Source organism: Phycodurus eques, chromosome 16 (assembly GCF_024500275.1).
Source record: "Phycodurus eques isolate BA_2022a chromosome 16, UOR_Pequ_1.1, whole genome shotgun sequence".
Lineage (NCBI taxonomy): Eukaryota > Metazoa > Chordata > Actinopteri > Syngnathiformes > Syngnathidae > Phycodurus > Phycodurus eques.
This window is the reverse complement of record NC_084540.1, coordinates 586,729-609,065: the sequence shown is the minus strand read 5'-3', so window position 1 is coordinate 609,065 and position 22,337 is coordinate 586,729. Positions and strand designations below refer to the sequence as shown.

The 22,337-nt window shown below is 44.1% G+C and overlaps 1 protein-coding gene across 15 annotated transcripts in view; it reads right to left on the bottom strand.

The window, feature by feature from the left end:
- nfixb (nuclear factor I/Xb) overlaps nt 1-22,337 on the bottom strand; it is a 136,778-nt gene that overhangs the window by 51,364 nt on the left and 63,077 nt on the right. Inside the window, exon 4 of one of the 15 annotated variants that reach the window (XM_061700305.1) lies at nt 9,787-11,304. The exons of the other annotated variants lie outside the window; for them this stretch is intronic. Within the exon in view, the coding sequence (XP_061556289.1) occupies nt 11,228-11,304 (77 nt within the window). The 3' untranslated portion in view covers nt 9,787-11,227. Of the gene's footprint in view, nt 1-9,786; nt 11,305-22,337 lie in introns of those variants that run through there. 15 annotated transcript variants of the gene reach the window in all.

Here is a 22,337-nt window from a genome sequence, read left to right as displayed (position 1 = left end):
CAACCATCATTTTCCTCTGCAGACTGACTTCAATGTCCTCCAAGGCATGAGCATAAAGATGTAAGGTGCCTGTTTTCAGTTCTACCATGACTTTGGCCCCAGTGAAAAGGGCAAGATCCACAAAGGCAAGGTTGGTTACAGTTCTGAGGACCGGGGTTCAATCCCCGGCCCCGCCTGTGTGGAGTTTGCATGTTCTCCCCGTGCCAGCGTGGGTTTTCTCCGGCACTCCGGGGTTTCCTCCCACATCCCAGAAACATGCATGAATTGGTCTTTTTTGCCACCTGTCCCAGCTTTTTTGGAACGTGTTGCAGCCATAAAATTCTAAGTTCATGATTATTTGCTAAAAACAATCAAGTTTATCAGTTTGAACATTAAATATCTTGTCTTTCTATTGTATTCAATTAAATATAGGTTGAACATGATTTAGAAATCATTGTATTCAGTTTTTATTTGTTTAACACAACGTCCCAACTTCATTGGAATTGGGGGTGTACAATAAAAGCTGTTCAACTCAAAACACAGAATTCAATACAAGTTGAAAAATAAATCTGTTCAATGTTTTTTTAAAAAAAGACAATGACATGTCAAAATGCCACAACTTCAAAATAGAAGAACAAGAAATCACTTTTGGCCGAGATCTCATGTACTGTGAGATCAAACCAAACAAACATTGAACATGATGCAAATAAAACTGTGACCAGGGTTGTGATCACAAAAATCTTGTCTTTGTGGTGTATTCAATTAAATATTGGTTGACCATGATTTGCAAATCATTGTTTTCTGTTTTTATTTATGTTTAACACAACCTCCCAACTTCATTTGAATTGGGATGGTATATATTAGACTGACTGTACTATTCAGAGCCCAGACCTCTACCCAATCAAACTAAAACAGAGATCCTAAAAGTTATGTTGTATGCATCTAAGAGAGTCTTATCGTTCCATAAAGGATCATCCAATTCTCAACAAGCCATTGTGACCTCAGGCTCAGATTGTGCCCCCAATCAAAAAGCACAATCTAGTCTTTTAATCCAGCTCCATAATCACAAATGCTCCTCTGATTCACATCAGGACAGCCTCAAAGCTCAGTACAGAGTGTAACAGGGCACCCTTGAATTACAGCAAATGAATTTCTCCACTGATTAAATCATTAAGGAGATTTTTTGGACTAGTCCTACTAAAACCCTGTCCTTTAAATTTGCTCCCAGCCCACGGAGTTAGTGAAGGGATCGTGAGGGAGGCGGGTTAGCAGTGGCTGGGATTAACTTGTTTGGGCTGTCCGCAGGCTCAAACACTAAGCGCTCAATCACTCAATCACCGGGATCTACCCGCTCACAAGGACTTAGCCTCACATATCCCACTGACATTGACCGTGGTTGGAGCGCTAAATCTATCTGCTCTAGAACTGACCTCTCCAGCCGCTGATGATCCTGTATCCCTATCTGCGTTGACCAATACTCCACCCTGATCAGCAGCTTGCAATGAATGATGATATTAAGCAGTGAGGGGAAGGTGCTGGGACAGTGACATAGAGCGGGTCGGTACAGTATTACAAGCTCTTAGCTCTAACTGCAATTACGACTGACAAAAATTTGTTCGGACTGAAGAGAAGAATAAATATGAAGCAAGGAGGACCTCAAAACACATCTTTTAGTGTCTTGGTCTTCTCACAAAACTCTGCCAATCTAAACATATTTTCACTGCTCGAAGGAGACCCACCGAATGATCAATTAATACAACTACACTGAACAATAATATAAACGCAACACTTTTGCTTTTGCTTCCATTTTTCGTGAGCTGGACTCCAAGATCTAAAACCTTTTCTTCATACAAGAAGTCCATTTCCCTCAAATATTGTTGACAAATGTGTCTAAATCTGTGTTCGTGAGCATTTCTCCTTTGTCGAGATAATCCATCCCACCTCACAGGTGTGGCATATCAACATGCTGATTAGACAGCACGATTATTGCACAGGTGTGCCATAGGCTGGCCACAATACAAGGCCACTCTGAAATGGGCAGTGTTATCACACAGCACAATGCCACAGATGTCGCAAGTTCTGAGGGAGCGTGCAATTGGCATGCTGACTGCAGCAATGTCCACCGGAGCCGTTGGCCCCGTGAATCGAATGTTCATTTCTCCACCGTAAGCCGTTTCTGACAATTTGGCAGTACATCTGACCGGCCTCACAACCGCAGACCAGGTGTATCTGACAATACAGATGTTTTTTTTTATTGTTTTATTTTAGATCAACAGATCGCAATTTGCAAGTGGCTCAAGAGACCGGTTGAAAGACCTGGATCATTATTGGATCAATAACAGTGTTTGATTGGAAGTAAGTACAGAAGAACGCAGAAGGGCTTACTGTATTTGTGCTAAGTACGCTACTCCATCTTGCTCTAACACCTATCCACAGAGTTGATTGCAATTCTTCGACACTGCCTCTGGGCAAATGCACTGCACACACACACACACACACACAGGGTACAGGAAACATCAGGCAACGATTAAGCTAATGCAGCCGTCTAACAAACACAGAAATACTGAAATCTATTCAATTGTGTGACGGAACCTTCTCTTGTCCAAAAGCCTTCATGTCTAATGCTGAAGGAAAACCTTGACTGGATTGTTGATACGGGGGCCAGGCCAACCAAACTGAGCGGTAGAGCCAGGATCTGCAAGTCGGCCTTTGATTTATTTTTATATTATTAGTAGGCTTATTAGGTTTTCAGTTTTAGCAACACAGACTCCAGCTTCACTATTTTTTCAACCTCTGAATAAAAATACAGCAAATGTGCAAAATGTTAGGAACACCTTTGCCTCAAAGGGACCATTAACGCCGTTCTTCAAGCGATTCAATAAAAAAAGATTTAAGTCGACAGTGTCATTTTCAGAAAGGGAGGATTTGTTGGAAAGCTGCTGTACACAGTTTTATCTGACATCTTACACATAAGTAATAATTTGGCAAATGAGTTCATACATTTATTTATAGGTGTAATTATCTGTATTTACTGCCCATCAGAGACACCGTCAGAAGTCCGCTTCTGCTGCAGAAACACCTGGTCAGAACCACATCAAGAAGATTAAAGACCCGCTTTGAGTTACTTGGTCAGTTGTCTTTGCTTTTCTACATAAAGCCTAATGTTTTGCAAGTTACTGCCCATGTGGTGAAAGGGGGGGGGGGGAACATGATCAAATAAAAATACAGGGAAAGCTAATGTGAGGCAAGGCATGTTGGAGAAAAAAAGGGGTCCTGAGGGAGAAGGAGCAAGAAGGAGTCCGGCAGCAAACGGAGCGGCGCTGGTGTCTGTTTTCCCTCTGGCTGGTGATGGGCGACTGCAGCCAGCATAAACACATGCCTTCATGGCTCACACATTTCCTGCTTCACTCCACATCCCAGAGCTGGGCCACACAGGCTCAGGACACCGCTGCGAGTTGCGCGTGCATGTACCAAACCTGGACTTACAATTTGTTTCTGAGCACGTCTATCCATCACGATCACAATATTCAAACAAACATTCACAGGTATTCATTGGCTTTCTTTTTGCTTGTTCGTTTTAATGTATTTTAACGCATAGTGCTTTCTCCCACTTTATGCCATGTGAGTATGTCAAAGTGTGTGTTGCATCGTTCCGTTATTTTAAGGGGGATTGTAGCAGCGAGGTGCCGATGAAACGCACCTCCTTTCATCTGTAGAACAGCTTTGACCCTACTCCTTCAACTTTCAGGCAAAATCCAGCGGACACAATGGCAGTGGGTAGAGAGGGGGAGGGGAGTGTGGGAGACTGAGAGTCAGTAGAGATATGGCTTGAACAGAATGACAACAAGGGCGAGAAGGCCACGGAGACGACGCAAGGGTCTTCCATGATCTATCGCCCTTCAGAGACTTCACAAGAAATGCAGCCATTTTTCTTGGTACAGTCCTACGTGCGGTGCGATCCTGCTGTTACTCGACATTCCCAGCCAGCTCCAGCTGCATCCTCTCCCGTCCACATACTTAGAGTCACACGATTATTCACATATGCTTAATTTTAGGTGTTAATTTGAGAAATAGCAGAAGGAACTTATGTTCTTGCTGAGGGCTGTATGAATTTAAAGCAAAGGGGTCATTGAGGCGAGTCGTTCCCTCTCGTCCTGGCAAATGGGGTGTAAAACAGCCCTAGTAGTACACCATAGTCCAGAAGGAGATGATTATCTGGAGCTAATTTAACCCACAGTGGGGCTCAGTGTATCCCTGAAGGATAATAGAGGGGTATTTTTACGGCAGACGCTATACTGGATAAGGTGTCCCAGAAGAACTCTTCCGAGACAGTCATCCAGGCGTCATCACCTTATGCAGTCAACTCCGTATCGCTTCATCATAAATCCGGCTAAGGAGGCGCAAGCGGGACGTGCCGTATGTTTACAATTAAAACTGACAGGAAGAAAATGTGAATGATGCACTTAAAGACTCGTTCATGTGCCGTGTGGAGCCTAAACACTGCTTCGAACTGAGTTACAGCGCAGAATCTCTTCTTATAACACTATCCTGTCAGCCAATAATAAAATTCCAAGGCTGAGACCTGCACATGTTCTGGCTAGGTCTCACTGCTGTGCAAAAATGCACACATTGAAGCCCCGACTCTGAACTTGCGTCAACTTGTTAATAATGTCTATTAAGTACGTTTGCTTAGGTCGTTAGCGCACACACAAAAGCGGAAACCCGATCGCTAGCTGACCTATCGGCTTCCGGGAAAATTAATATGCGTGACAAACTTTCTCATTTGACACTTTCACCCTATGCCTACCCCTCTCCCTTTCTTTCAGTCTGCTTTCAATTCTGCCTGCAGCCTCCTAACAACTCAAGTGAGGTCATTCTTTTAGGAGAATGTACCCAGTAACCCCAAGCAGTGTGTCTTTGCATATATGTGTGTGTGTGCATACATATCCTGTATCTGCCACATACTGTGCATGCATAAATGTGTGTGTGCGTGGCTGGGCGCATTCTGTTAGCCCACAGCACGCAGTAGGACTTTTCAAGCTACGGTTTAACCCTCAGGCCAACGCACAGTGGTTGTTACACAACTATAATCCTAACGTTATCAATATGTACGCACAAATTCCTTTTTTTTTTTTTTTTTTAAATTGCATTAGAGGTATGTGAGAGAAATAAAATCAACGACAACTCCAAAACGCTGTGATCGGTGTTCATTCCTGATGTCGCTTGGCTGCATAGGTGCCAGACAAATGCACAAAGAAATGTCTTAGCACAAGATTATTAGATGCCTTCAACTTGAAGGGTAATAACAGAGGAGAAGCCTTACATGAAACACAGTGGCGATAGTAAAAAATAAGAGCCCACAAGTACGGGTGACCGACTGAGTGAAATGACCAAACTTAGCAGTGTGCCTGTGCTGACAAGAACATCGTGTACATATAGACCACAGGCCAAAAAATCCTGCAGTCCGACATATTACATCCACCTCAGGAGTGGAGAAAAGGGTTTAGCCCCAAAATTGGGAAACCATAAACTTTGGCGCATTGAGTTTCCTCTGTGCTTCTTCGCCATGATCCAAAAAAGGCGAACGAACAACATTTAGAAAGGCAGGTTTTTCCAGGGAGAGATCCGGATTGAAAAAAAAAAAAAAAATCCATAAATCAATCAATCGAACAGCGCTCTTAACTGCGTTATTTAAATGTAGAAAACGTGTCTCGTAAAGGCAGAAGAACATGACACTCCGAGCTAAACTGCTTCATGTTCAAATAAATACACAAGCCAATAGTAGTAAGATTAAACTCCAACCTATTTATTCGCGTGGGGAAATATGAGCCTAGCACTACGATCGCGATGCTGACTGTATGTCCATGCTGAACGTACGGACGGTACTCGTGCTTCGAGTTAGTTGAGTGATTCCAAGCCGCTGTGCCATGAGCGATGGTCAAGTGTGCCGCATGAAATAATCCCATTTCAACTCTCATTTTCACAAAAATGATTATTTCATACCTACAAATAATGTCTTTGTTCATCTATCTATGCCAGCGACCAATTTAATCTTCCACCAGAAGGTACAATTAACCCAATAATGAGCGGTTGACCTGTGACCTTCTCACCTGGCTGTGCAGCCACGACTAACTAGCCTTGCAAGTGACAGCCTCTTCCTTACTCACTCAACGCCACTTGTGGCTTTCACCGGCTACCGGCACTCAGTGTTTGTGTCCATTCTCCCGTAGAGAGCGAGTGTCAGTCTGTTTGCCTGCCAGCTTGCTGCTCCCATAAAGATGTAGGAATGAGGGACCGATCTCATTAGGGAAAGATTAGGCCAACATCTGTTTGCTGTCCCGATGCCACTACCGCCGCTGCAGTGGAGCCGCGATGAGTGGTAATGCCACTACTGGGCTATTGTACAGTGAACATGCACACAAACACAACCACTTTACACACAATCCGAGCCGCTACGAGATACTAATCTCTGCTGTCGTTGGTTTACAGCGGGAAAGCAAGCAGAGGCCAGAATATGTCAATGTGTGTGTGAGTGTTGTCTTTGACCCACAGTATAGTCAAGTCCACACACGAAACCCAAAACAACACAAGAACGAGGGGGCAAATAAGGACAGAAACCAAACATTTATCATTCAATGAGAGGGAGAGAAAGAGTTTGAGGGGGAAAAGTGAAAGACGTGACGGGGTTAAATGTAACAGAAGGTTTATTGTTTGTGGTTCTTCGGGGAGGGCGAAGGGGGAGAACGGAGGTAATGGGAGTAGAAGAGGAGGAGGACAGAATGGAGGGCAGTCATGCTCACTGTGCGTCTGCAGACTGGAACCCTCCTTCAAAACGAAGGTGATTTATTTGGATGTACAAGAAGTACATTCTATATTATTGACTGTGAAGAAATTGTTCCAAACGCTGCCCACATGGACAAAAGTCTTGTGGGCACATCAGAGCAAGACTATTTGGCCACAATGACAAGAAGTATGTTTGAAGGCGTCAAGGTGAGAACACTGTACCAAAGCGCAAAGCTTCTGCAGTGCTCTTCCCAAATCCCTGACCTCAACCCTGGTCAAAAATAAATAAATAAATACATTAATTCATTAATTTAAAAAAGCTTAAAAGCGGCGTCCTTACCAGGAAACCAATCCATTTTAAGTAATTCTACCATTTCTGTCAAATACCCAGCTAAAATGTTCCGAGAGCTTGCTGATGGCTATAAAGAGCGTCTGGCACAGGTCAAATTGATAAGGGACGTATAACTTATTATTAGTGAGGGGGGTATGTACTGTCTCACTGCATTTGAGCCTGTATGTATCATGTTGACCCTGCGTGGAGTAGAAACAAACCTTTTTGGGGATTAAAAAATGATGCGTTGCAAAGTCATTCCGTTCAGGAAAAAGAGCAGTTCAATAATCCAAAGCCTCATTAATATGGCATTGTTTCCCATGATGACCGTATGTACACTTCTCAGGGTAACTGTATAAAAGCAGTCTGATGGGGCAACTGAGTGCCAATGGGCACCAAGACCGATTTACAAAGATGACACCAAAGTATTTTTTCCCTTTTCTTTGCACAAGGAAAGTAAAAGCAATAGCTGTCATGTTGTTATTTTCAATTCAAAAGTAAACCTGACCCATTTTGTGTGTGCGGATGTGGGGCTGAATGGATATTTTTCTTCCTCTAAAGTGCTGTCAAGAAAAAGATTGAGAATCTTTGTTTTAAATGATTAACACCTACGGTTGCTTTAGCGTGTAAACGTCTCGACTCATTCATCTCCCCTCATGACAGTCGAGGGATACAAAAAAAGAAAATCTTTACAGTAAGTCATATTTGCTTTGGATCTGACATTAAAAGTCAACCCATCTTACTATGAGAATTAACACCTTACATTAGATCACTCTTTTTTTTCCCACCTCTTTGGTGACTGTTGGACGACCAGGATTGTTAACTTTACAACATACTGTATTTTTTTGGGTTTTTTTTTTTAAGCTACATCTTATTAGGGAAAATGATTGTGAATGCACATTGCAGGATTGATGCCAAAATGATCCATCTGTTCTGTGGTTTAGGTGCGAAGATGGAGTCCTGCTCAGGACAAGGCGTGCAAATCATGCAAAGCACAGAACTAAAACACCCACACGAAGATGCACTATTGCACTCATTCATCAACTACAGATGAAACACGCACAACCAGTGTGCACACTTGTCTATGAGAGGGATTTCCAAACTACAAACTAGCCAGATGGCTGGCAATCTCCTTGGCAACTTTTACAAACTTTTTCCGAGGGAATGTGCTTTTTGGCATGTTTGCAGAGAGGCTATCCATTAAGTGTGAAGCGAGAGCCAAGAGGTGATTAGCTTTGCTTGAAGCCGAGGGTTACCCTGATCCTGTTCATAATATACAATTGCACCCACCTCTATCGCTTCCTGCTATCTGGCATTTTAAAAGAATTGTTAAACCAATGATATTTAGAAAAACATTAAAATGAGTGATTTTACAGCATATTCAGTGCTCATTATTCTCCAATCATCTGATTCACAGACAGAGTGGATGCCCCCAAAATCAGAGCGTAGGACATATTTGAGAAGGTCAAAATGATTGATTGAGTTAAGAATTCCCTACTTTTGACTGACACCCAAGGTCCAGCCCACCCTAATGAAGACAAGCAGTATGGAAAATGTATAGATGGATGTATGCGTCATTCATTGATGAATTGATTACCGTATTTTCACGACCATAAGGCGCACCGTATTAAAAGGCGCAGTCTCAGTTACGGGCTCTATTTCTGTATTTAAGATAAATAAGGCGCACCGTATTATTGGGCGCAGGCATGGGAAAACATACGCTAGCATGCATGCACGCTAATACAATGGTTTTAAAAAGGCAGCGGGAGCAAAACTGAATTTGCTTGTACTTTATTGAAGTATTTAACAATGTACTCATGTTATTGTTTTATCATTCCTCATTCACAAATCCATCAAAGTCCTCATGTTCTGTCTCCGAAATGAACAGCTGGGCAAGTTCTCCATCAAACACGCCAGGTTCGAGTCAGTCTCGTTGCCGTGCGGCTCCTCAGAAATCATGCCGGCTTTTACGGAAGCTCGAACAACAGTGCAAGCGGACACGTGGGCCCGAGCATCCGCAATCCATTCACAAATGGTGGCGTTACTCGCCCGTCTTCTTGACTTGGCGAAGCTCGTTTTCCTGCTTCCTCCGCTTGCGAATCGTGGGTTCGTCGATCTTGAATTCTCTCGCGCCTGCTCGATTCCCATGTTCCCCCGCGTAACTGACAGCCTGCAGTTTAAACTGTGCTTCGTAAGCGTGTAGGTGCCATTTTCGGGGGTCCTTAGCCAAACCGATGCACATACCGGAACTATATACCTACCTTTAGCGTCCTCTGTCACGCGCACCCTTCCCCTTTAACGTCCGCACGCTGTCCTCGGTCACGTCCGCCTTCCACTATATGAGCAGCGTGTCGGCAGGAAATGCTCCCAGTCAGTCAAGCGGAGCGCTCGTTAAAGTCACACAACAACATGTACAGATTTTGGAACTCGAATCCAGCCTCGCCTGTGTGGAGTTTGCATGTTCTCCCTGTGCCTGCGTGGGTTTTCTCCGGGTAATCCGGTTTCCTCCCGCATCCCAAAAACACGCATGCTCGGTTGATTGGCGACTCTAAATTGTTCGTAGGTGAGAATGTGAGTGCGACTGGTTGTTTGTTTATGTGTGCCCTGCGATTGGCTGGCGACCGGTTCAGGGTGTACCCCGCCTCTCGCCCGAAGATGGCTGGGAGAGGCTCCAGCACACCCGTGACCCGCGCGAGGATAAAGCGGCGAGGAAAATGGTTGGATGGATGGATGGATGGATAATGTGGTCTGTACAAAGAAGAGTCACACGTTTGAGCAAACGTTTGGATTACTCTGCTGAGAATTGTTTTGGAGCTTTATATAATCTTCTTGATTTGATCAGAACCATCATGTGATCCTTGTGGCAAAATCCATCCAACATGGAATTGGCTTGGATTTCAAAGTATTTTTAGGTTTAAGGTCTGACATTTTTCACTACTATGTTGTGTTGACTGAAGGACCCTTTTTAATTTCAATATAGCCTAAGTATAATATGCTCGTGTGATAAAACTGGAGCGCAACAACACTTTGCCAGTAGCAGGATAATAAATGACAGACACTGCTCCATGTAGGGTCGCTGACAGTGTGACGCTTCGCTCGTCTGTCTTGAGTGTAAGTTGAGTTCCTACTCGGCGACGGTGAGAACGTGAGTGCGAATGGTTGTCTGTCTCAGTACTGTAAGTGTTCTGCCTTCTGCCAAAAGTCATACGGGATTGGCTCCCGTTCCCCACAGCCCCGAACAGGATCAGCAGTATAGAAAAGGAAGGGCTGTGGATCCATGTAGATTGGTCTGTCTTTCTCTCGCACTGACTCATTTTCGTTTTCCGTCTTTGACAGTTTGAAGTAAATACCAGCAAACGAGCAACCATTTCTGGCCGCTTCCAAAAGTCATGGAAGAGAGAGGGTAGAGGACTTGGACGAAATCACCCTCACAGATGTGATTTGAGTCAATATTAAACTACTGTGTATGTATTTATTTTCGTCTTAAAAAAAAAGTATAGGGGAACCAACTCAAAGCGCATCAAGCGACGACGACTGCCCTTGGCTTGACAGAATAATTGCAGAGATCATTATTAATACAGCAGGATTTTTCATATTTGAATTTCCTTGTACCCCCTGCTTGCTTTTCTTGTGTGTTTCTACAGGTTTGAGCAATCCTGGTGTGTGTGGTGTTAAAAAAATATTAAAGAGAAAAAATAACAGCCAGGCTGTCAAATGTAGCGTCTTAACACAAACCATCTGGTGGAACGATGGAGGTAAACAGACGCAAACAGAACTGGGCTGAGAGCAAGAGGAGGGTGGAAAAGGAGGCAGTTGAGGGAGGGGAAAAGAAGAGGGGAGATGGGGTGGGCTAGGCCAAATGTTCAAAAAGGAGGAGTAGGAGAGATGGGAGACAGGAGGAGGGAAAGCGAGAGTTTAGATCGCGAGACAAGGGAATGGCGCAGGCTGAGCGGGCGGGGGAACGGACGATGGGGCGGGCGGTGGTGCTGAGGGTGGCAAATGTTGTCTGTGAACAAATTAAGGCATTGTAATCGAAACTTGACAGAAGGAGAGGAGGAGTGGGCGCTTCAAACATTTGTCTGCGTGTATTATTGGAGACTACCATACAATAGCGGGGCTTTGTTCCAAAATGCTCTAAAAACACTCAAGCTGGGTTTCAGGGGGTGAGAAATGCATTTGAAAAAGGTCAGGTTTGTGGTACTGTCTCTTACCTGTTGGAGGACGACGGGGGCAACCGCGGCAGAAGGTCAGGAGAACAAACACGGAGGGAGAAAAGAAAGAAAGCCTTTATTAGCATGTTTCTGAACACATCCATTCATAAGTTCTATCCTGCAAGGTCACAAGGGGATAAGGGTGTGTGTAAAAATATCGATTCAGCAATGCATTGCCACTTTTCTTTTCGACTCTGCAAAGCCGCTGGAGCGATTCCCCTCCTAGCCACTGTGAGGCGCCGTGTGCGTGGTCCCCGTCTGGACGAAAGCCGAACACAACGGCTACCCGAGCAAACGGTGGCTGCAGCGACAGCACGACGGCGAGCGACTTCAATTTTTAATCTGACGTTTGGGGTCCTTTATTCGGCTGTCAATCCAGAACCCAGAAATGAGCAAAAGACACAATTCCAACACGAAAACGCACCAGAAACACCAAGTTAAGACAGCGGTTTTGGAGGAGTCATCGAAGTTGACAGAAAGAGCAACTAACCGCTACGTACGTAACTACCGCTTCTCGTTTCATTTCTAACGAGTGGGAATTCATGTCAAATGCTCTGCAGATGAGAGCAGAAGCCACATTGGGAAGGGCCAATGCAGCCAACTTGTTGACAGACGCAATAAACAAATGGGGATCGGCGAGGAAATTACCTCACAATGCCGTAAACATGCTACTTCATTGGGTATTACTTAAATACCCTGCAAATAATAATAGTAACCCGAATAGGTAAAGAAAGATTGTTCAAGTATACACAGCTGTCAGCATGTTTTAACTTTTGCACTCCATATGAACTAAGTTATGTGCATGAGGAAATAAACACAATTTAAGTTTACATACACTTGACCTTTTTAGTGTTTCTCTACAGCGGCGGTATTTTTAATTGTTTTGTACTCCATATACACAAATAAGTTATGTGCAAATGTTTATTTTCAGATGTTTCATTGCTTAAAAGATTTGATGTGACACGACATATTTTTACATGGCATCAAAAAGAAATATTTCAACAGTTACGATAATTATTTGTGTATTTTTACTCCTGAATGATTCGATATCGGAACATTGAAATCAAGATCGAATCGAATTGCAACGCTAAAGGATGGCTATCACATCGAGTCGAAATCGAATCGAATGGGGAGGTTCTTAACAACGCCCAGCCCGACGAGGGGATGAAGTCTGTAGGTGGGCTGATCACCTGACACTTCATGCACACGCGCACGAAGGAAAAGGAAAGTCGAGATCGATACGTGTTTTGGTTTGTGAGAGGGAGCTGGACTCATGAACCCGCACCTCTGGTTTATTTTCAGGCAAACGCTCGTGAGGCTTTTCTCCGGATACTGCGGCTTCCTCCAACACGCCGATCAAGACTCCCGCATCGTAGATGAATGCAACCCTTGAAACGCAACACGATCGTCCATAACTATCAAATAAGTAGCGGGAAAGAATTGTTTGTCTTTGTCTTTGATCACAGTCAGTCACGTTGCCTTCTCGTCTCTGTGCATTCGTCCATGTGGTGTTAGGCAACACGGGAGCTGATGAGGCCAGACATAAGGTCAGTGACCTCAGGTCCTACTCTAATTGGTCCGGTGATAAACAATCTCCCTCTCTCTTGGGACTGCGGTACACCAGGGCTTCGTGGAACAAGGGTAGAGTAACAAGAGTCTAACGAGGCCGCCTCTCACTCAAGCATTTGGTAATACGCTAATTCATTTGAAGAGTCCGACATTCCCTCACTGGTCCTTCCAGAAAACAGATGTTAAGATGAGAGGGAGGGGCAAGGGGCAGCGGTGACAAGGGGGCGCTTGATCTTTCAGAGTCAAACACAGACACGCTCATCTTCTCGCCAAAGGAGAAAGAAATGAACGAGGCCGCTGAACGAATTTGACTGGGCAAGGGTGAGAATCCTTCTGACGCCTCTTTCTCTCAAAAGCTACGGGAAAGCCGATAATCAGCGCTTGCGCTAACTAACCGCATTGTACACAAAGGTATTTTTGTGATTAAACACAATCGTGTGGAAGATGTTTATTGTCCTTAGCGAGGAGAAGCGGAGAAGCGAGGACGAATGAATCAAAGCTACGTGTCGATCTTTTGAGCGTGCCCCACATCTGATAAGGTCCAATACAAATGACAAAGTTTGGTTCTTCGCTTCGCAGTTTTTTATTAGGTCTCTGACAGTGTCAATCAAAAGCGGGCATCATTACCGGTGTGAAGGTAAAACAGCTTTTGCATTCGCTCTCATTAGACAGTGCGGGTGTTTAATGGCATGGCTCGTGGGTGCGTGTGTATTGTACAGTAGAAGGGCGGAGAGAGAAATTTAGAAAACAAAACTGAGCATTGTATATTATACAAAAATTGAAGTTGCCATTTTGGACTTGGGTGGCAGTGAGTTCAGGCTAACACCAGCAAATGCTTCGTTTAATTTATTGCTGTCAAATTTGTCAGGGAGCTCTGGAAGTGATCTGTGATCCTGATAGGAGGAGGTGGCTGGGATGAAGCACGCACGTGTGCACGTGTGAGGGAGGGTGGTCCGGGGAGGCCCAGTTGTTGTAACCTCTGACCTTTTGGCACGCTCCAGGGCCTCCCTAAAGCCACTTCAAATGCACCCTGCATGTGACCCCCCCCCCCCCCCCCCCCCCGTGCCACAGCAACACCGAGGAAAGGAAACAGTGAGAAGGCAGCTCGGCTGTCATCGCTGCGCTAAAAAGCTCGCACAACAAGTCAACTTTGGTTCTGCTGAAGTTATCTATCATGATTCAACCAAAATGGCGAAGTTTTGATTTGCCTTAAATGTCTCGAGCTTCCATTTTGATTAGCGCTATAACAAAGTTTGTGATAACTCATTTACTAGCAATGTATTGGAAAATACAAGGTTCATTCCTGCCAGGCACTTTCGCTACTTTAATAGACATATTGACTCCTTTTTTTCCCTGCCTCTGCCGCTCTTGGGGCGAGTCTGACCGCAGTGTGGCAACTCTTTCCACACAAACACTCTGACCCACAACATCAAGCCTGCCCCCTCCCTCCACCCCCCCCCCCCCCCTCTCTGCCCCGCAGCGAGATAGATGACAGATAACAGAATCCCGTGTCAGTCTTTGCCATTGGCATTTGCCTTAGCGTGTGTGGTCTGATTTGTCAAGCCCCTCTAGTTTCGTCCCAACGCAGCGAGTATGCGGCGCAGGCGGGACCGCTCTGGCTGATGAGCGGGCGGGAGGAGATGCGGGGGACACGCCAGCACGAGGAAACGCGATATCATACGCGAGCTGTCAACTTTCAGTGACAAAGCAGAGCCAGAGGGCTGTTGCCAGGCCAACATCGTCTCAAAGCAGTTGATTTCTCTCCCCTTCTCGTCACCGTGGCCCCCCTATTACTAACCGACATAAAATCCACCTGACAGTTGACGGGAATCTGTGATCAATCATCATGATGAAGCACCCATTCACCCTGTGTAAATATACAGTTTAACATAATGCACAGTAAGTGTTGCATGCGTACTCCAGTCCACATACAGGAATTCCCTTCAAAACATTAGTCTCCTACCACACTCGCTTACACTTCCAAGACTGAGGTTGGAGGGAGGGTTTTGCATTTATTTTGGCTGTCTAAACAGGCTAACATAGCCAGACCAGAGTCTTCCTAGGTTTCTTCTGGCCCGTGGAGCAGAAACAAGGTAGCAACCGCTCTAAAGAGGAAGATTGCATTATTGTCTCGGGATGCCACGATCATTACTATAATTCCGGGGGGAAATAGGATCACTTTTCAAGTGTATCCGACAATACACGGTGATAATTAAGTTTGCTTCTAGCGAAAAACTTCAATTGCATGGTTGTTGAGGACCGCAGTGTAACTTACCAGGTTTTCAGCAGTTGTTGATGACGCTGTATATGAACAATAAAAAAAAAAGCTGTTCAACTCAAAACACAGAATTCAATAACATAATGCATGCTAAAAATAAATCTGTTCAATGTTTTTTAAAAAAACAAACAGAAAAATGCCACAACTTCAAAATAGAAGAACAAGAAATGACTTTTGGCCGAGGTCTCATGTGCTGTGGGATCAAACCAAACAAACATTGAACGTGACCCAAATAAAAGTGTGACCGGGGTTGTGCTCACAAAAATATCTGCAATGGATGACTATCAATCAATACAATGAATTCAGTTGAATTGAAAATGAAACTGGAATGTGTCTCTTCCAAGTCTAGCGAATACTTTCAACAGTTTGGAGAATTGCTAAAACGGAAAGCTCCTTCAAATACTCACATTTTACCTGAGTGGGATTTCAATAATAGGGTCATTCATAAGAATGAAATGATATGTCCTTTTTTACGAACCCTCATTTAAAAGTTAACAATATAGACCATTGTTCATTCCACCTCACAAAATACAGTGCTGAACAAATGTATTACATCGTTGAGAATATTGGTCTCAGAGACCCTCCGACATCCTGAAACACTTAAATGCAGACTGACGTTTTCAGTAAGCTCTCAAGGGCAGCGGCAATATCCTTACATTGAGTGGTGATCTACTAAATGTGTTCACCACTGTATAATAGCACAGCAAAACAAAGCAATCAATAAATCACTAAGATATGGTGCGAGAGGCGATGGTGTGGTCAGATCTGAAGTCGCTCAGTACTTCATTTCCCGTGAAGGATCGCGTAAGAATTCAGCAATGCGCCGCTAATGTTTTACAAACGACTGCTGGCCATATTGCCAATCGCAACTGGCAAAATTCCCTCTTTCGGGGGCAACGATTTTGATTCGGGCCCACCGCTCAGCAGATTGAGCTGTGATAGTGTCCGTGCGTGCGTGCGTGCGTGCGTGTGTCTTCGCCATCGCACATGTTCGAACTGTCATCGCATTCGTCTGCTCAAAGAACTACGCATACATTGGGCACATGCATACGGAGTGAAATATTGACACAAGCTGCTGAGAGCGCGACTATAGTACGCAGGAAATTCCTACCATTTGAATCCTTATTTACAAATAATGGCCTGTGCGTGCGATTGCAAAGGGATGCGGTGTTACGCCTGCCGATGTTGACCCGCTGGCGATTTCGAGGTCAAACTAGGCTAGGCCTCTAGCTGATCAATATCTTGCTAAAGAAAAGAATGGAGCTCATCCCAGTGACCTATAATGACAGATGTAATGGATTCTGCAGTCAATGAGCCTAACAAATGTTCAAAATTCAGCCTCTCTCTCTCCTCTCGCCCCCAGCCACCAAGACCATTGCAGCAATTAGTGTAATGAATGTGGTTTCACTGGTAGGTAACACCACATTGCGTGGCAAAGCCCCTTTCCCCACATTCAGGCGCTCAGCTATGAATGCTCGGTTTCATTACAGTCACTCCCACTCCCTCTCTCTTATACCTCCTAACTCCTACAGCCCTCCTTTCCGCTGTGTTCAAATCTAAACAAAAGACACATCTGGTTTGTCTCCCGCCCCCCTTCTCCGCGCTCGCCTGGTCGCTCTTTAAACTCTCCTTGTTTTCGTCCTTTTGGGCCGGTTCGATCAGCATTAGAGGAAGGCTGAGTTGGGTGAAGGGGATCTGCTCGAGTGCCAACCGCTCAATTCGAGTCTGTTGCTCGGGTCCAACTCTGTTCTCTGTTGCATCCCCCAACCCCATGTATACAAACTGCTCACTGACTGTATATTTATCTGCCTCAAAAACCATTTGTTTATCCAACACTGGTGGATGACAGAGTTTTCCCGAGCTTGAGTGTGGTGAAGCAGCAAAGCTTCAGCACTTTAAATGCAGGAGAGATAAGGAAGTATTGATTTCTCTCTCAAAAGAGAAGCTTCCTCCTCTGCTGTGCTCTCGGAGAGCCCTGAGGGAGCCCCTCCTGTCGCTCCAACGGGCCCACTGACACCCTCACATACACCAATGGAGCTGCAAAAAGAAGAGCGGGATTGATGCTCATTTCATGTAAACACAGCGGACCCCCACTAATTGCGGGGTATAGGGACCAGGCTGGACCGAATTGCAAAAATCTGCTGATAATTGATTATAATTGTAATTGGAAAAACACTTCTTTCTTTTTTTTAAACCCCCCAAAATATGGAATAAGCAGGGATAAACCACCAATAAGTGTTTTCAGGGTTGGTCCCTCCCCCCAAAAAATGAAAAAACAAAAGAGGAAAAAAAAAAAAAAAAAAAACCAAATAGGAAAAAACGGAAAAGAAATCTGCCGACTAGGTGAATCCGCGGATGGCGAACCAACCAAACCAAACTGCAAGTTTGCAGGGGTTCACCGTATGTGCCATTTTTACGCTGATTCGCCTACCAGGTTCCGTCTTTCAAGGTCAAATGGGTCACCGTATGTCAAAAACATCCAACGTGCTATTATTCAACCACAATCAGCATGTTTTTTTGTTTTGTTTTGAAACCTTTGCCTTGTCTCAGTTTATGTCATTATTTGAGAGTACTCTTTTCATTTGCTCTCCTCCAAACCCTCTTCTCCCCCCCTAAGATTTTATACAGAAAAACATTCCTGGTGTTCCACACGGTTCCAGTGAAACCTGGTGCTTATTTTCAGTGCCCTAAATTGATAGCAAATGTGAGAAGAGATCTCGCCTTTCGTTCACTCTTTGCTCCCTTCAGTCTTACCACAGTTCTCCGCCTCCTCCATTTTTGGCAATAACAGCGAGGATACGTGGAACATTTGCATGACCATATTGAACCCCGGAGTTTGATGTTTTTAAAGGTGTTCTACTTTATATCTAACTGCATGTGTTTTGGGAGAATTTCTGGGGTAAGAAAGCTGACAGCCTTGAGACTGACTCATGGACTTGTTGTTTTTCCAATAAGCCCCCCACTGAAGTATGGAGGCCAAACCTGGTCAGCTTCAGCTGTCTTTACCCATAATTCAACAATCTCACTGTGTTTCTTTTCTCCTTTTGCCCTCATATTCCCCCTTTTTTCTCTTCTGCAGCTCGTAAGTGAAATCCTAACTGCTCCCTTCATTTTGTGCGGATTTGGAGCCCTGCTGGACCCGAATGCTTTCCATTGTCACGGATGTGAGCCAAAGAGAGAAATCGAGCCTCATAAATTGCCTCTCAGTCGGTAAGCCTGATAATAGTTTGATTACATACAATGGGAGCACCAAGACGTGAAGTAAAACTAAAAAATGTGACATTGCTATTTGTCATATTCTCAAGCAACCCACCACAAAAATCATGACCAGTAATCAGTTTCACTCGCACGACTAAGGCAATCATGAGGTCATACTAAGCCTCACAAGTAGCAACTCCTTATATTCTGTAAAGCTGCAAACATAAGCAGGCACAACCCTGAATAACGGCAACTTTGAGAAGAACTGAATTATGCAAAAGCTTGCGAGTGACTGATTAGGCCAGACATGATTCATCAAACTACATTTATTTCGTCTTCCTACATTTGGTATGACTGGAATGGATTTGCATTTCACCTCGTTAGCTGTCATTATGCCTTGAAACTTGGACTTGTTTACCTGCCCTCTAGAGGCTAAAGGTCACATACAGTACCAACTCAAATCAATGTACCGACTATTGGACGGCGGTGGGCTTGCCGGTGGTTACTGAGCTCTGCACGGATGGAGAGCCAGGCCTGCCTGTTTGTACTGGCCAATTTTCAGCATTCCACATGTCCTTGTGATTTTTGTTCTCTGACCTCAGGAGACACTCCACGCTACTGTAAGCTATACTCACACCAGGAGAACAGATGGCTTGGGAGAGAACACTGGAACCCTATTGGTCTTCTGGTCTCTAAATGCATGTATTGAGAAAAAAGATGCACTGCAGCTAGACCGTCGTAAACATCGGTCAATCTGATATACCGTGTAACATAACATAATATCTCATATATTTTTGACATATTTCCCATGGGGATACATTGGAATTCAAAATGTTCCTGAGTCTCACCGTCGCCATCATACGAGCACTGTCAGAAAAGCTCCAGGGCTGGTGATACAAAACGGGTCACCTTGATAAGCATGAAAAGCGATGTACAGTTTACAGAAATGTAGATAATGTTCATATTAAGACGAAAATAAAAATCTCCCAAAACATCACTATCCAGGAAACCCCAAAAATGGCATGTTTGTTGAGCTATTCATATCGCATCTTCAAAGTTAAAAAAAACCCATAACAGACCCATGTGGGGACTAACCAATAGTATAGATTGATGGTTAAAATGTGGAATTGACCAAATTTGGACATAGGTGGTTCCTGCCCGACAGTGACGACATGCGTATTCATAAATAACACATAAAAGCCAAAGATACCAAACACTTGCAGAATGTGTCAACCCTTCAGATGTTCATGAAGCTGAAGTCTCAATGATAGAGTATGTTGCCGTTCCAGTGAGATTCTGGAAGTTAGCGCATCTTGGAAAATTCCACATTGGTGGTCCAAGTGGAAGAATGAGGAGGAGTAGAATGAATGATGCTGTGGGCCCCTGAGTATGTGGCCATAGGATGTTCAACAAAAATATAATTATGTGCGAACAAAGTAACAGATAATATTGAAGAATTGTTCTGAAACTTCCTGGTCCAGGGGAAATAGCAACAATCCTCTAACTGTCAACGCACCCGTGTCTCCATTTGAGTACCTTTACAAAATTCTAGCTAGTGCTGGAAAATAGTTAGTTCATCGACTTTAAGGGCAAAGTGTGTCACTTTATGTTGGCATGACAGTGTCAGTGTCACCTTGCCCTTCTGCGTCACAACAGTCAACTTAATTGACCTTGCAGGCTGCTCTGCAAGATAACACAGAGAAGAAAGGAAAGCGGTATTCACTGAGTTTATGTGTGCAGTAAAGTTCAAAACTATAGAGGGCATCTGGCAAGGTACCCCACGACATCAGCGTGTGGTGGGTGCTTGCACAAGATTAGGAGGAGACGGAGAGTTGATTTAGGTAAGACGAAGAGAGGCAGGTGTGCTCGTACGCCAAATAAGAAAGGAGCGCGGCCTTGGGCCTGATCTAAACAGGATTTACCTGTTGCTGCCCGGAGTTGACTCTCTTCCCTCAACAGTGCCGCAAGGCCAAAGAACCCAAAGACCTTGTTAATTACAACACGTGTGCATGGACAGAATTTATCTCCTTCCGTGCACGTTCTCATCTCCAGTTCTTAAATTATCAGACAATAACAGACTAAAATGGAAGCGCACACCTTTCCATTAACACTTTTAATTTAATACATATTCTTCAGTCAACCCTGTGCACTCAGTGTCCGCCAAAGGAATAATGAATGATAACTAACTACATAATATGATGCTGTAAATCCTCATAGGAAAACAGTAGCTTGGCAGGTGCAGAGGTGGAGGAGCACAATGGAGAAAACAGCAGTGTCCAGACCTCATCACAATAAGCGCAGGGCAAATGCGACAAGCTGGGAAAAAGCACCGAAAAGGGACGTGGGTTTGGATGAGGCAGAATACAGAGAAAGAAGACGATCCAGACAGGGTCCACATGAAAAAGAATAAGGAAGGAGAGAAGACGGGACTATTGTAGTCCTAGAGAGTGAAAGTCGTAAAACAACGCTGTGTCACCCAGTGACCACATCAAGGCTTCTTCTTAATAACAGGCTTACTTACAAAGCACATGCCAGCATGAATGGTAGCGTGTGTGAGTGTTTGTGCTGTTCAGTCTGAGCTTTAACTGGCTAAATTAACCATGCTCTGCATGGACATATGTAAAGTGCATTTTCCATGTAAAAAAAAAAAAGCAGGCAATGAATGTATGCAGCCTTTCAACCAAGAAGTACAGTTGGCTCAGATCAGTTTGGCGTGCAATTTTTGGGCATTTCTTTTTTTAATAAATGGATGAAAGTTGTCAAGTAGGGCAATAAAAAATGTTTAAAATGATCTGGAACTGTACCACATCTTGACACTCTTATGTTAACTTTAGTCTGTTGATTAGCCAACAAAACATAAAGGCGGTAGGAGAAATATTACTTAAAAGGGAAGGCGTATCCTAGAAATTGGTTTTCAACAAAAACACGGCCCAAATCATTATTATTTTTGTCCGGCTGCTGTCAAAGCTACCAGTCAAGCCAGACCAAACAAAAACTCTAACAAATAATACCACTTTTGATTCCACTTTCATGCCACATTTACTGTAATTGGTCGCTGGAAAAGTATGTTACACCATATCTCAAACACTAAACATGTTTTTTTTTCCCCGTGAATACTCAAAGGCAAACATCAGTTATGGCATCATTGTTTGGGCACAAAATCAGAACTTGCATGTATTTTCCCCGCAGCAAGCATGTCACATGCAACGGGAAAAACACGACTGTTAATGAAAGATCCCAAAGAGACATTTTAAAGAGAAAAGAGTGACAGCGGTACTACAACCCCAATTCCAACGTTGTGTTAAACATAAATAAAAACAGAATACAACGATTTGCAAATCATGTTCAACCTATACTGAATTGAATACACTCCAAAGACAAGATATTTCATGTTCAAACTGATAAACATGATTGTTTTTAGCGAATAATCATGAACTGAGAATTTTATGGCTGCAACACGTTCCAATAAAAGCTGGCACAGGTGGCAAAAAAGACTGAGAAAGTTGCTCAGTCATTCACAAGCAAAGACGGGGCGAGGTTCACCTCTTTGTGAACAAGTGTGTGAGAAAATAGTCCAACAGTTTTAGGACAATTGCAAGGAATTTAGGGATGTCATCATCTACGGTCCATAATATCATCAAAAGGTTCAGAGAATCTGGAGAAATCGCTGCATGTAAGCGGCAAGGCCGAAAACCAAAGAGGAAAAGAACCATCCGGACTGTTATGCACGCAAAGTTCAAAAGCCAGCATCTGTGATGGTATGGGGCTGAGTTAGTGCCAATGGCATGGGGAACTTACACATCTGTCAAGGCACCATTAATCCTGAAAGGTACATCCAGGTTTTGGAGAAAAATACGCTGCCATCCAAGCAACGTCTTTTTCACGGACGCCCCTGCTTATTTCAGCAAGACAATGCCAAACCACATTGTGCACGTGTTACATCAGCGTGGCTTCGTACTGAAAGAGTGCGGGTACTAGGCTGGCCCGC